The following is a 16,484-nucleotide window of genomic DNA, read 5'->3' on the forward strand; positions in this document are numbered from 1 at the left end:
ACTGTGTAGCAGTGTTGCAGTCTAGCGTAGATGCCAGCCTATTCATCATCATAACTGTGTGAGTTTTGTATAGCAAGACAAACCTATGGTTGCATGTGAAGGGGCAGGTTAATGGAGCTCCAGTTTACTCAGCCCCTATGCACATGCATCAGGCCCCTGCCAATGTCATGAGTTAATGTAGCAAGAAAAGTGGTGTATGGGTTTATTGAGCAGGGTCCTAGCCTCTTCATGATTGGTACTCAGCAGAACTATGCACACTCTCCAACAGACAGACACATGCACAATTGTGGTCATACAGACCAGGATATCACATTTTCCTCTGCGGTACTTGATATCAGCTTTCCCCTCTCATGTACAGAGCTCAGTTGCTTGCATATGTAGGACGTGTAACATTATTTGATGTCCTTAGTTGTTTCCATGGGCAGCTTTTTGGACTTGTATATCTGTTGTGACTTCAATACTGGAAACGTTCATGTGTATGGATGGTGTTGTCTGCCACAGCCTCCTGTCATGGTGGCATGAGATGGGCAAATACCATAGTATGCTAATGACCAACATGACTGGGTTATGTACTGACCTGGCAACCCTCTCTGTACATATGTTAAATGTTGACATGTAGACATTGATGTTTTGTACAGTCAACCTGCACTACTCATAAGCCATGTATTGTCACCTACATTGCTCCCATTCTTTAGGCTGCTTGCACTTTGTACACATCTTCTACATCAACATTGTCTGGTCATACATGGACATTATACAACAGGTGAATTGTGTAATTAGAAGATGTACACATCTCCTTCTACTGGCTACTTGATAGTTATTGTTCTCTTGACGGTGTATGTAAGATGTAATGAGTTCCACACACATGACATTACTCCTGCCACAGCACTTGTGTTGTCTCCATTTCACCTCCTGGGTTGTATTTGCAAGTATCTGTGGGTGTCTCGAAGCTGTCCATCCACAACCTCCATTGAACTTGGGTATGCATTTCTTCCAGCATGCCACAAAGTAGGTAACTCTTACCATTACTGAATGATATTGATGTGTGAAATCATCTCAGTGATTACCTGTTCATTAGCTTATTACAACATATATAGCTAGGTCTACTTTCACACAGTTTGATGTTGTGCCTCAGACGTTTTTCAACCATGCTGAACATAGTAGCATATCCCATACCTGGTAGCGATGTTGGAGGCCAAAACATCTATGGGGCAATTTGTAACTGTTCACTTGTTCTGTCATGTGAGCGACAATGAGTGGTGTGTATTACTTTGTGCGGTGTGATGCAGTTACACACAGCATATTAGGTATGCATGCTGACATGTCAAGAATTGTTGATACTGGCAAATCTGTTGCTACCTAGGAGATATACCCGTACACCAGTCTTCACATGTTTATCTGGATTTGCTCTAGGCATGTGTCAAGACAGCAGATTTGTGTGACGAGTGTGCACCTCATGTGCATAATGAGTATTAGACACTCTACCTACATTCAACCCAGGCAAAAATGTGGTGGTGCATTGGCCCAATAAATCCATGCATCCTGACTATGGGTCATATGTTTGGATAGTGATACTGCACCCATAGGTGATTATTTAGACTGACAACCCATTGCGCACTCCACAGTCAACGTGTGTGTTCCATACGTGAGATACAGTCCACCATGTGACAGAGTTGTGCCTAGTGGCAGTGCCAGGACACAATCCCATGCATTCACTGTGTAGGCTCAGCATTGCACATTGGTTACAATCCCTGGACATTTACTGAAGGTCCACAGTTACCAATGATGATCCACCCTTGTCACACATGTACCATGCAGGCAAAGGTGCTTTCACCATGAGCTGTGACAGTGTTCTGTTCCTACATAATCTGATATTCATTTGCTGACAGTCGCTACCTTATGTGTGCCCCCCTTGCATTCATCCTGTTAGGCATGGTGTTGTTGTGGTGAATGGGCTATATTAACACCTTGCTCACTTGACAGAACTATATATGTAGAGGTGCATGGATATAGACCTTTGAGAGTCACATGCCCGCAAATTGTGTGCCAGTGATATGTGAGCTGGAGGCAGTAGACTCTCTTACGTCACAAATGATGTTGCTACCATACTTGTCACCTTTGTGTTACTTACCTGCTCCCTGAGGTTTGAGTCACATTGCAATGGTGTATGTAGTGGAGAATAAGTAGACCAGGTGCAAAGTAATTCATTTGTGCTAGTTACAATGTCATGTTTTAGTATAGTGACCATGTGTAGAAGTTCTCAACTATGTGGACTCTCCTACGAACTCCTGCAGCAGTGTTCTGTTGTTCCCCCTCCACATTATCTGTTCCATCATCATCCTTCTCCTAATTGGGAACATCAACCTGTTCATCCCAAGGGATATTTGTTTTGACACAGATGTTGTGAAGTATTGCACATGCTAGAATTATCTTGCAAACAGGTGGTGGAGCATACAATAGGCTTCCTCCTGTCAGGGCCAGGAAGCTGAACCTGCATTTCAGGAGTCCAAATGTCCTCCAGACCACATTGCGAATTTTCATGGGCCCCTTGTTATGGGCCTGCTCTTCCACCGTTGTGGAATTGGAAATGGGGTCACCCCCCACCGATGTATGCCGTACTCTTGATCAGCTGCAAAGGAAAGAGAGAAGATGTGTTGGTAAGTGTTGATAGTGGTGTGGAACATACCATGGCAGTTGTACTTTTTAGCTAGAATGGTGACACAGACTTGCTTGTGGTATAGTGTATGTACCTGTTGTTGTGAAATGTTTTCATTGGACTGTGAAGATGGACATGACAATGTTGGATAGTGGCTCAAGGGCCTGGGAATTTTGACGTTGATCCCAAAATGATGGTTATAATTTAAATAAATGTGCTGAGTAGTCCATATTTGAAGCAGTGTTCTATTGTTAGGTGGAACCTACCACCTCCTTGCATGACAGTGGTGTCAGATGTTGAAACAACATAGTTGCCCTACAAAGCCACACTGTGCCATCCATTTTATACGGCACTACGGATGCAGTGTAACACTTAGTGACCCTTTGTGGCAGATTAGGGTTGTTCTAGCCATCAAGTGTATGAGAGTGTGTATCACACATTAGTAGGACTATGTTGTTTGGTGCAGTAGAATCTCTCAGCTTCCAATACAAGATTTCTGACAGACACTTTCTACACATGCACAGTGCAGACTTTGGGAGGGGTCACAGCTATTTCTCACATTGGTCCCTTAGTACGGTGCATGTAAGGTCAGATATGTCCTCTAATCTCCTTCCAAGTCCTACTATGACATCAATGATTGTTATAGTTTTTTCATAGACTCAGCACCTTGTGGACCTTTTCTGGTATCGCAACAGAGATGGTGGTGTTAGGGGCCACTAGGGACACATGTGAGGTGGCACTGGAGTAGGTGCCGCCCCATTTCTCATGATTCAGCCTCATGTTCTTCAATGGCAGATATTTTTGTATATGTATGTGTGCAACACAATGCAACAGACAGGTGTATGTGCACACTACAGGTATGTCAGGTATGTGTAGATGAAATGTATTTGGTTATGACACCACTTGGGTGGCATTTGATTTAGGTTCTGCCAGATGCTAGCACACCATAGTTTATGTGGGACTGTGCCTAGGTGTGACTTTCTCAAAATGACCATGGCCTATGCCATTTACATGCCTGTGCGCTTCTTTGTTTTATGTAATGTGTGTGTGTGATCCATATTTGGGAAACATCCTGAACAACTAGGTCTAAACCACTACTTGCCTGAACCACTACTGCTAAACAACTAAAAAGTCTCTACAACTAAGTACTGAACAACTACTGTCTAAACAACATTTGTGCCTGAAAAACAATTGCCTAAACAACTAATTTTAAGGTAAGGTTTTCTTTTTGGTTTTTATGGTTTATTAGTTGTTTAGAATATATATATATATTAGTTGTTTAGGCAATTGTTATTCAGGCACAATTGTTGTTTAGACAGTAGTCGTTCAGTACTTAGTTGTAGAGACTTTTTAGTTGTTTAGCAGTAGTGGTTTAGGCTATAGTTGTTTAGGACCTAGTTGTTCTGTCACATTTTCCTGTATTTGTGTGGACACTTGTAGTGGTTTGTGAGCACCCTCTGTATGCAAAGGGGACTTGTGTCCACACATGATGTGCCAGTCAGGGTGTGGCTGTGTTCTGTACATTTGGCAAGGATGATGGTGAAGAGCCCACGGTGGTCCACAATGCCCTGCACATTGAATGTGTGTGTCTGCGATTCCTATATAGGAGTTCTCTTGCTACAGGTGGCACCAGTTGCACACAGGTACAGTCCATTGCACCTAGCACATGCAGAAACCCATCAATTTGATAGAAATCTTGCTTGGCCTCCTGCTTCGGATGCAGGATGTTTGGGAAGCAAATGTGGTGGGGTGTGAGACGTGGTATAGCATCTAAGACCTTTGGTAGAAAGACGAAAGAAGGATGACTGGAAGATACCAGCCACTTGTACACCGGTTTGATCCAGACCCCAGCATCTGGAAGACAGCGAGGAGTTTTGTCATGGGTAGAATGTTATTAGGAGTTTGCACCCTTGCCATTATGTGTAGCACAATATGGTGCAGCAGGCGTACAATGGACCTCCGGTTGAGTCTGTACATCTGGACCACATCTTGTTCCCTCATTCCAAGGATGGTTGTTTGCTGTCTGAAGATCCTCTCCCTCCTTCTGCGCTGCCTTTGTGGCTGCTGTGGTGGTGTTTGGGGTTGCTGCTTCCATGTTGTCCTGGATGTTTTCAATGCTCCTTCTGTGTGTTTTTCATGAGTGTTGGTGTGTGAGCCTCTTTTTAATGCCTAGTCTGACCAGGCGTTAAAATTTGATGCTAATTGGACTTAGCTCCATTTTTTGAGTCCGCTTCCTTGGTTAGCTTTGTTTTTGCTTTGGTAGGTAATATGGTGCTGGAGAGCTAGCGTCTTTTTTAGGAAGGGAACGCCTACCTTGCATATGATTGTCACAATGAGACGCAAGGTGGTTTGGTGCTCTCTCTTTAAATGGCGTTAACTCCTATATTTTGACGCTAGACGGGTCTTGCGCCAAAATATAAATAAGAAGTTATTTTTGTGCCTCTTTAAAATCAAATAAAATGAAGCAAACATTTCCTAAATATGGGCCTAGGTTTCTCTTTTTTTTAAATGCTCACCTGATGAGCTCAATCTGAATCAAGTTCTGTGATGTCAGGAACACAAAGCACTGCAAGGGGCAAAATGTAAACATGAGACACCACTGCGGTGCCCTTCTGCAAGCAATTGAATTCACCATCAGCTGAGCATGTTCCAAAATGGCTTTAGCCACCAAATTCAGTGTGTCATTTCAATATTGTTAATGAGCTCAGTCCTCCACAAAGAGTACATTTTTAATGTATTTCAACAAACATTGCAGACCCCCTTTACTAGATGCCTGATCTGGGTTTGCACTGACCCTTGATAAGGTTGTAGAGTTCTCTGTCTTAGGAATGCGGGGAAAACCAGCCTTGTGCCCCTCCGACACAGGCTATTGGTGGTAACTGTTTTTTTTTTTGCATATGATGTTAAATTGAAAGGGCAACGCGAGCTTACAGGCTCTGCTGGGAAATGTCCTGCAATATTGTTCTTCAAGTATTGTTTTGGAGCACCATCACACGAGTCATCAGGGCAACTGCCTCCTATGCCTCTTTCAAAAGGGAAGTAAAATCTTTGCTATCACACCACCGCCCCGTAATCGTATAGATCACTGAGCACTCCAAGTATTTTTAAGTCTTTGGAGAGTCAGCAATTGGCTTGGGTGTAACGTTTGTTACAAGCAGAAAAGTGTACGAAATGTGCATGGTTTGCATAATGCATATTCTTCTAAAAGTCTGCTAGCTTCTTAGGTTCAGCGTTTCATGTAATTTTCTCTTGTGATCCATTGCTTTGAGAAGATAATATCTTGCTGGAGTCAAAGCTTTTATTTAAACATATTTATGCTCCACACATAATTGAATAACATATTATCTTTCTGTTCTCTATATTTTAATGTTTACCATCTAAACCTGTACATTATGCATAAATTGTAACCCAAGTGTGTGTGGTGTACTACATATTTAAAACAACTAATAAATAAATAAATACATTAATTAGTACGCAAATAAAAATTATGCACATATTTTAATATGGGTGTGTTGGGGTGGGAGGGGTACATATTTGGATGAATTAAACAATTATTGGCAATAGTCAACCCTGGGCGTGGATTGCACGTTATTCTCTCTAACTCTGTGCTGTACTTTAAAGGGTTAACGTTTTACTTGACTTGTTTATATGTGATTTTCAAACAACAGGTATATCAATTGAAGAGTTCGAAAATGAAGTGGCGTTGACTGAGGCCTGGCATTCAAATATGAAGCTCTTGGGAATAGTTTTCAAGGACTCTTTCTCTTACGAAATTCGACTTTCTCAGTTTGCTGCTCCGATACCAATTGATCACTTTGGCATGTTTGGTAAAGTATACATGGATTTGTATTTCCACTATTGTTTCTTAAGATTTATCAAACGCCTTTGCTTAAAGAGGCACAATAAGCATCTCTAGTTTAACCGGCAAGATTTTTTTGGGATTCTGACAGTCCTAGCCAAAGGCCACTTGTCTTTTGTTAGTGAGAAACCCATAGGATGTTGCTATGTTTGTAGAACTAAGGCCCATATTTATACTTTTTTAGCGCCGCATTTGCGCCGCTTTTCGAAGCAAAAGCGGCGCAAACGTACAAAATACAATTGTATTTTGTAAGTTTGCGCCGCTTTTGCGTCAAAAAATGACATAACTGCGACCCTACAAAAGTATAAATATGGGCCTAAGTGTTTGGAACAGTGCCAATTGATTGTGATATCCTAGTGTAACATGTTACAGGTTATTAAATATAAATATTAATATGAGTTAACTAAAAATATCGGGATCTAGGGCCAGATGTAACAAAAATCCAATTTGCGAGCTGCAAATTGCGAGTCCTTCCGACTCGCAATTTGCAACTCGCAAATTGGTATGCAGAACGGTGTCTCAGACACCGTCTGCGAGTCGGTATGGGGTCGCAAAGACCCACCTCATTAATATTAATGAGGTGGGTCGCAAATTGCGGCCCCATAGCGACTATGGGCACTCGCAAACATGGAGGCCTGCTGTAGTCAGCAGACCTCCATGTTCGTGACTGCTTATAAATAAAGCAGTTTTTTTTTTTTTTAGTGTAGCCCGTTTTCCTTAAAGGAAAACGAGCTGCACTTAAAAAAAAAAACGAAACCTTTAGTTTCGGTATTTTTTCAGGGCAGGTAGTGGTCTCCTGGACCACTACCTGCCCTGAAAAAATAGTTTTGGGTCCATTCACAAAGGGGAAGGGGTCCCATTGGGACCCCTTCCAATTTGCGAGTGGGTTACCATCCACTTCAAGTGGATGGTAACTGCGACACCATTTGCGACCGCATATGCGGTCGCAAATGGTATTGCATACCACTCCGACTCTCAAATAGGAAGGGAACACCCCTTCCTATTTGAGATTCTGAAATGCATTTTGCGAGTCGGTCCCGACTCGCAATATGCATTTCTGAATAGGAAAATGCGATTTGCGAGTCGCAAGCGGCAATTTTTGCCGTTTGCGACTCGCAAATGCTTTCCTACATCTGGCCCCTAGTACGGTAAAATACTGCCTCACTACTGCAAACTATCATTCTGTATCAAGTCTATTATACTCTGTTTTATTTATTAAAGCATTCAAGATAACCTCTAAATCCACACCTCCTTTCTTCCTATTCAGGTAAGTGAAAAACGTCTATGCCGTAGGCTTCCTCTTCTGTTTAGGAGCTGCTTCTCGCAGGTCACAAGCAGACATGCTAGAATATGCTCTTCCTGACTGTTCACTGGCACAAAATCTATGGGTTTCCATGTTTCCATGTCTTGAGCCGGTGACCATATGGGACGTGAATTTCGGTTGAAGCCTCCTAGGTTGATTGGTGAGGGCTTGCATCCTTTATTAGGACATCCCTTAGTATTAGGATTTTCTACAAGGGAGCTGAAAAATGGGTTGCCACAAAACGTGATAATTCCAGTGGATGGGTAGTTGTTACTCCTACCTATATTCACAGGGACCTTTGTTTTAGTTAGTTGGAAAATTAAGGGGTCCCAGTCCAGATAGACTGTTCAGATTTAAAGGGAAAACCAGGGAGGGCTAGAAATCTTATGGGAGAGCGGACAAAAAGACCTATACCCCATGACTATTCATCAATTACCACCGACCTTCTGCTATATCATGCCATTAACATGGGCAAAATAGTCACAAATGTTGAATGGAGAATCACTTTTGCAGAACACTCCATGTCCACTCGCCTGGAGTGTACAAAATCAAGTAGAACATTTACTGAGGGAGTCATGACATCATTCCCCCACTCAGGAAAACATACAAGCCCAGTGTAGGAGACTGGCCTGGCTTATAGTGGTTACCTGATGGGACTTACACCTTGTGCCAGGTCCAGTTATCCCTTATTAGTAGATTAGTAGTGTTCTAGCAGCTTAGGCTGATAGAGGTATCTAAGGCAGAGCAGCTTAGGCTGAACTAGGAGACATGCAAAGCTCCTACTATACCACTTATATCATATAGCACAATATCATGAGAATCACAATACTCAGAGTTACTAAAAATAAAGGTACTTTATTTTAGTGACAATGTGCCAAAAATATCTCAGAGGATATACTCCCTTAGGAGGTAAGTAAAATACACAAAATATACACACAAACCAAAATCATGTAAGTAAACAGTTAGAAAAGTAGTGCAAACACTGTAAAATACAATTTGATGCAATAGGCTTAGGGGCAACACAAACCATATACTAAGAGAGTGGAATGCGGACCCCAGGCATAGTGTAGTGTGTAGAGGGTCACTAGGAGTGTAAGAAAACACTAAGGGGGTCCAAGATACCCCACCCCAAGACCCTGAAAAGTAGGAGTAAAGTTACCCTACTTCCCCAGAAACACACTAATGTCTTGATAGGAGATTCTGCAAAGACCACAACTGACTGCAAAGCACTGAAGACGGATTCCTGGACCTGAGGACCTGCAAAGGAAGGAGACCAAGTCCAAGAGTCACGAAAGTGTCCGGGGTGGCAAGAGCCCACTAAACCCCAGATGAAGGTGCAAAATGGCTGCCTCCGGGTGGAAGAAGCTGAAGATTCTGCAACAACAGAAGATGCCAGGAACTTCTCCTTTGCACAGAAGATGTCCCAAGGGGTGCTGGAGGATGCAGAGTTATTTCCATGCAGAAAGACCACAAACAAGCCTTGCTAGCTGCAAAGGTCACGGTTGAAGAAAATAGGTGTGGTCCAGGAAGGACCAGGAGGTCGCCCCTTTGAGGAGGAGACAGAGGGTGCACTCAGCAACACAGAGAGCTCACGCAGAAGCAGACAGCATCTGCAGAAGGACTTGAACACAGGTTCAAGAAAACTGAGCACGGCGGTCATCTCAACACTACAAAGGAGGGTCCCACGAAGCCGGTGGTCAACTCAGCGAGTTGAGCAATGCAGGACAGAGTGCTGGGGACCTGGGGTGTGCTGTGCATGAAGGATTCCTTGCAAAAGTGCACAGAAGCCCTAGCAGCTGCAGTTTACTTAGTACACAGGATTACTGTCTGGCGTGGGGAGGCAAGGACTTACCTCCACCAAATTTGGACAGATGGACCACTGGACTGTTGGGGTCACTTGGATCCAGCTCCTGTGTTCCAGGGACCACGCTCGTCAAGATGGGCTTCCAGTGCAGGGTGAAGGCAGACAGCCCCCAGAGCATGCACCACCAGGAAATAGTGGAGAAAGCTGACAGGATTAGGCGCTACAATGTCGCTGGTAGTCTTCTTGCTACTTTGTTTCAGTTTTGCAGGCGTCCTGGAGCAGTCAGCGGTTGATCCTTGGCAGAAGTCGAAGAGGGAGATGCAGAGGAACTCTGGTGAGCTCTTGCATTTGTTATCTGAAGAGAAGCCCCCATGAGAGACCCTAAATAGCCCTCAGAGGAGGATTGGCAACCTAGTCAAGTAAGCACCTATCAGGAGGGGTCTCTGACGTCACCTGCTGGCACTGGCCACTCAGAGGCCTCTGTTGTGCCCTCACACCTCTGCATTCAAGATGGCAGAGGTCTGGGACACGCTGGAGGAGGTCTGGGCACCACCACTGGGCTGGTGATGGACAGGGGAGTGGTCACTCCCCTTTCCTTTGTCCAGTTTCGTGCCAGAGCAGGGGCTGGTGGATCCCTGAACCGGTGTAGACTGGCTTATGCAAGGAGGGCACCATCTGTTCCCTTTAAAGCATTTCCAGAGGCTGAGGGAGGCTACTCCTCCCCCACCCTTAACACATAGTACCAAAACGAGAGGGTGTAAAACCCTCTCTCAGAGGAAATCCTTTGTTCTGCCTTCCTGGGACTGGGCTGCCCAGACCCCAGGAAGGCAGAAGTCTGTCTGTGGGTTGGCAGCAGTGGTAGCTGGAATGAAAACCCCAGAGAGCTGGTTTGGCAGTACCCGGGTTCCACGCTGGAGCCCCGGGGATGCATGGGATTGGCACCCCAATACCATATTTGGCATGGGGGACAATTCCATGATCTTAGACATGTTACATGGCCATATTCAGAGTTGCCATTGTGAAGTTACGAATGTAATGCTGTCCCCACACTCACAAAGTCCAGGGAAATTGCCCTGAACTATGTGGGGGTACCTTGGCTAGTGCCAGGGTACCCTCACACTTAGTAACTTTGCACCTATCCTTCACTAAGTGAGGGTTAGACATATAGGTGACTTATAAGTTACTTAAGTGCAGTGTAAAATGGCTGTGAAATAACGTGGACGTTATTTCACTCAGGCTGCAGTGGCAGTCCTGTGTAAGAATTGTCTGAGCTCCCTATGGGTGGCAAAAGAAATGCTGCAGCCCATAGGGATCTCCTGGAACCCCAATACCCTTGGTACCTGGGTACTATATACTAGGGAATTATAAGGGTGTTCTAGTGTGCCGATCCGAATTGGTAAAAATGGTCACTAGCCTGCAGTGACAATTTAAAAAGCAGAGAGAGCATAAGCACTGAGGTTCTGGTTAGCAGAGCCTCAGTGACACAGTTAGGCACCACACAGGGAACACATTCAGGCCAGAAACTAAGAGCACTGGGGCCCAGGCTAGGAGGATCCCAGTGAGACAGGCAAAAACAAACTGACACACAAGTAAAAATGGGGGTAACATGCCAAGCACGATGGTACTTTCCTACATCCAGATATACTAACACATTGCACCGGGTGTGTGTTACTTTGTATGTTGGTTGTTGCATCACATTTTTGTCAATTTATCCCCCAGTATGTGTTAAGAATAGTGCAGTTAAGATCCTTGTGGTAAGGAATTGCTCTAACAGGGACTTTGACCAAGAAATTGTCTCACGACAATTGGATGCCTCCCACCCTCCCACCACATCTAGCAACTTTAAAAAAATTCAGACAAGTGGTCACAGAGCACCTAAAGAATGAGAAACATTCTACTACTAGAACTTTCCCTTCTTGGTGTTTTTAAAGTCTTTTTAACTGGAGCACTATTTTTTATATTTTTAATATTTGATGTGTTTTACTGACATTAATATATTGTTTGACCCGTACGCTTAGGGCTTACCCTTGGTATTAATATTCCGGGGCTCTTTTCTTGTTCCCGGCAGAGTTCTCTTTCTGCTGATCTGCCGCTTGCCGAGAGCTTTGGGCCTGTTAGAGCCCACCTCCTTCTAGGCATTTAGCAGGCAGACATATTAGGGGGATTTTAGGTCAGCAGGCTAGTTGCTTGCTGACGCTTTGACTTCTGGGGGGCATTCACTACAAATGCTGTTGCGGAAGCGCAGCGGATAACAGAGTAAGGGGAATTGTTACACGGGCTATTTTTTACCCTTCTTGGTGTTTTTAAAGTCTTTTTAACTGGAGCACTCGGGGCTATTTTTGATATTTTTAATACTTGATGTGTTTTACTGACATTAATATATTGCTTGATCGCTACGCTTAAGGCTTACCCTTGGTATTAATATTCCGGGGCTCTTTTCTTGTTCCCGGAAGAGTTCTCTTTCTACTGATCTGCCGCTTGCCGAGAGGTTTGGCTTGTTAGAGCCCACCTCCTTCTAGGCATTTAGCGGGCAGACATATTAGGGGGATTTTAGGTCAGCAGGCTAGTTGCTTGCTGACGCTTTGACTTCTGGGGGCATTCACTACAAATGCTGTTGCGGAAGTGGACACGCAGCGGATAACAGAGTAAGGGGAATTGTTACACGGGCTATTTTTTACCCTTCTTGTTGTTTTTAAAGACTTTTTAACTGGAGCACTCAGTCTATTTTTAATATTTGTAATATTTGATGTGTTTTACTGACATTAATATATTGTTTGACCGCTACGCTTAGGGCTTACCCTTGGTATTAATATTCCGGGGCTCTTTTCTTGTTCCCGGCAGAGTTCTCTTTCTGCTGATCTGCCGCTTGCCGAGAGGTTTGGGCCTATTAGAGCCCACCTCCTTCCAGGCATTTAGTGGGCAGGCATATTAGGGGGATTTTAGGTCAGCAGGCTAGTTGCTTGCTGACGCTTTGACTTCTGGGGGGCATTCACTACAAATGCTGTCATGGAAGCGGACGCGCAGCGGGCGCCCCGATGGCACGCCAAAGGCGTGCCAAAGGCAAGCCCGTCCGCGTCCGCCCGCGTCCGGAAGGGGCCAGGGGCCGGACATTATGCTGCTAATCAGTATGTTTCCTATTTTAATCAGGACAAAACCCCTGCTAATCACTGCTGCAGACGATTTGATCCTGCAGTAGATTTGAGCGCTATTTGTAATAATTTCTATTGGAAGCCTTCGCCTAATCTGGAAGAAGGTGATGTTTTAGACTCACATAGTAATGAGAAGCCTTCCAAGCTAAGGACGTCATGGGGTCTGATTAATGCCCGCTCTTTAATTAAACATGCCCTTGAAATTAATGAACTGATTAAGTCAGCTAATTTGGACTGCCTTTTTGTCACTGAGACTTGGGCCAGAGAGGACTCTGACCCGGACTTTTTAATTGCTTCACCTCCAGGCTATTTCTTTGTTAGACACGATAGAGAAGGAAAAAGAGGAGGAGGATTAGCCATCATTTTTAAAAATGATTTAAGTTGTTCCTTAATGAAACTTAAGGGCTGCCCCCAGATATGTGAAAGAGCTTACTTTAAAATTAAAGCTCAGAATAGTCAGGTTATTGAAGGCCTACTTTTATACAGACCACCAGGCCCCAAGAATGCTTTTCTGGTGGCCTGGCCGTCAATGTTGGAACCATTGCTCCTAGTTAAGAATGCTTTGGTATTAGGTGACTTAATCTTCATTTAGATGATCTCTCTGACCCTAGTATGGTGGATTTTCTTAGCTATATGCAGAGTTTGGATTGACTTTCTGGAGATAGTGTTCCTTCGCACACGGCTGGTCATATGCTGGGTGTCATTTTTTCAAGATCATGATTGATCTCTAGGAACGATAATAGGGAGGTAGACTGGTCTGATCACTTTCTATTATCTTTTACACTCTCTCGGACACCTCCTACACCTAAACTCCCTCCTAGTGTTGCCCAAAAAAGACCATGGCATAAAATTAATAAGTGTAATTTTTCTCAGGCCCTGAAAGCGGGTTGGGCCCAAACTAAGTTATTAGGAGGCTCTTACCTTGAGACTTTTGATTTGGGTTTGAAAAGGGCCATTGACGCGCTTGCACCACGGGCCAGGATAATTCCCAAAGTCCGACGGGTGCAGTCAGCACCCTGGTTCTCAGAGGAGTTGAAAGATCTACAAAGAATTTATCGTAGGCAGGAGCGTAAATGGCTACTGAATAAATCCCATTTAGAAAGAGGAAATCTTAGGGAAGCCCTGAGGAAGTATAAAGCAGCCATTAAGCTAGCAAAAACTTCGCATTTTTCTAAAGTGATCAGAGGTGCTTTGGACTCGTCTAAGGAACTGTTGAACACAGTTCGTGCCTTAACACCTTCTCCGTCAGCAGTCTCACCGTTAGAAAATTCCCCTCAATTCTGTCAGTCAGTGGCGGATTTTTTCAATAATAAAATTACTAAATTGCTGACTAATTTCAGTCTTCCCCTCCCTGATATAGAGGACAAAGCTTCTTTGTGCTTTGCAGAACCAGTGCAAGTACTGGACAGCTTTCAACCTCTTTCTGTTAATAAATTCTGTGATCTTCTCATAGCACTAAAATCAGGGGCACCCACGGATCTCTGTCCATCTCATATCCTAAAGTTAACTCCTCAGTTGGTGGCCGAGGCCTTGGAACGTGTGTTTGTGGAGATTTTTCAGGAAGGGACTTTCCCGGCAGCTTGGAAGCAGGCCACAGTGATTCCTCTCATTAAAAAACCAGGAAAAGAAGCGGCGGACGTTGCTAATCTTTGCCCGATTTCAATACTCCCGGGTTTGACCAAAATATTAGAAAAACATCTTAACTATGAGTTATCTGTTTTCCTTCAGGAGAATGGTAAACTGGACCCTTCGCAGCATGGCTTTCGGGTAGCTCATAGTACGGAAACAGCACTCATCTCTACTTCTGACATCATCCGTCGTAGAGGCGATTTGGGAGAAGGTTCGATCTTGGTCCTGTTAGATTTATCAGCAGCTTTTGACACTATCTCTCCTACTATTCTATGTAACCGGTTGGCCCAAGCTGGAGTGAGAGAGAAGGCTTGGCAGCTTCTCAGCTCCTTCCTCACGGATAGAACAATCACGGTGGCCTGTGGTGATCATCGGGCTTCTCCTTTCCATCTACCGTTCCGCAGGGATCTTCCCTCAGTCCGACACTTTTTAATTTATATATGTCGCCTCTGGCGAACCTGGTACATTCATTTGGGGTCCAGATTGTCTCTTATGCAGACGATACGCAGATGATTGTGCCCATTTCTCATAACTGGGAGGACACAAAGGAGAACTTTCAACGCTGCATGTTAGCAATTAACAATTGGATGACTTGCAACTGGCTTAAACTTAATGGGGACAAGACAGCGATTATGTGCTTTGGCTGTAACAACTCTCCTTGGGACAACAGTTGGTGGCCCCCCGCCTGTGGGGGTTGCCCGTCTCCCGTGCCTGCCGCAAAAAATTTAGGCATCATTTTTGATGACACACTCTCTTTTAAGTTACAGATTCATCATATTGTCAAGGTTTGTTTTTGGATATTAAAAATACTCAAGAAAATTTTACATCTTTTAGAGGATGACTTAAGACGGCCGGTGGTCCTGGCGTTAGTCACTTCTAGACTGGATTATTGTAATTCACTGCTGCTCAATGCAAATAAATCTTCTTTAGATAAATTGCAGTCAATTCAGAATGCGGCAGCACGTTTAACCTTGAATCTCCCTCAGTTGATATCTGCCAATAGATGTGTATCATCTTTACACTGGCTTCCTATTAAGAAGAGAATTATTTTTAAAATACTCTGTCTCACGCACAAAGCACTAAAGTCGGAGGGATGCGATTATTTGAAGTCTACTCTGTTTTTTTATCAACCATTGAGACACCTGAGATCCTCTTCCAAATTTATGATCAAGGTGCCTCGCTGTAATAAGGACAAATGGGGAGACCGGGCTTTTACGGTGGAAGCGGCTAGGCTCTGGAATAGCCTGCCCCTTTCACTTCGTCAAATAACGACTCATTTCTCTTTTAGGAAAAGCCTCAAAACCTGGATTTTCGCGAATTAGATTCTTTGGGTAATCTGTGTATCTCTGGTTTGACTAGCGCTTCGATGCTTCTGCCGGAATGCGCTCTACAAAAATAACTCAATACAATACAATACTACTAGGGCCTAATAAACCAACTTCATGCTCTCTGTTTTCCCACCTTGATGTCCTCATGTCTTCTTATAATCCCCTTTCTGTATGCCCAACTTTCTTCCTCAAGAAACATGTAAGAGAAGAGCTCACCAGCTACAGTCCCTTCCAACAACACCATTAACATCCATTGAGCAGTCTACTGAACAATATAGAACACCACCTACAATGCCTCTCCTACTGGGGTCATTGAAACCTCTCTCCATTTCAATGTCCTGTCTTCCTGAGAGAGAGAGAGAGATTGTCATTGCAATGGTCTCCCTATGCAATGACATTAAAGAGTATGACTGTCAAGATGTTTGGGACTAATGATATAGTTACGTTTGGATGCATAGCAGAACAGAATCACTTCTGGCCTAATGGGCACTGTCTTGTGCTGTCACTCAGGAGGCTGAAGGTTGAAATCTTAATATTGATTGGCAGTGTGTTTGTTTATTTACTCGTGTTTTCACTGTTAAACCTTGTTAGTGATGGAATTTTCCAATTTCTTTCCAATCACATGCCTGGTTTTGACTGTCATAGATAGGACTGGAAGAATCACTCTAAAGAGTCACATATGGCATAAACATTACAATCACAGACCCTCACACTGAAAGTTGAGGGCTTTCACTGCAGGTGTGTCTATGGTCATTT

At 43.9% G+C, this 16,484-nt stretch overlaps 1 protein-coding gene across 1 annotated transcript in view; it reads left to right on the forward strand.

Annotated features, from left to right (window-relative positions):
* LOC138245863 (ATP-binding cassette sub-family A member 9-like) overlaps positions 1 to 16,484 on the forward strand; it is a 2,236,336-nt gene that overhangs the window by 204,159 nt on the left and 2,015,693 nt on the right. Inside the window, exon 4 of the mRNA XM_069199841.1 lies at positions 6,325 to 6,483. Coding sequence (XP_069055942.1) covers positions 6,325 to 6,483 — 159 coding nt within the window. The remainder of the gene's footprint in view (positions 1 to 6,324; positions 6,484 to 16,484) is intronic.

This window comes from Pleurodeles waltl, chromosome 7 (genome assembly GCF_031143425.1).
Source record: "Pleurodeles waltl isolate 20211129_DDA chromosome 7, aPleWal1.hap1.20221129, whole genome shotgun sequence".
NCBI classification, from domain to species: domain Eukaryota; kingdom Metazoa; phylum Chordata; class Amphibia; order Caudata; family Salamandridae; genus Pleurodeles; species Pleurodeles waltl.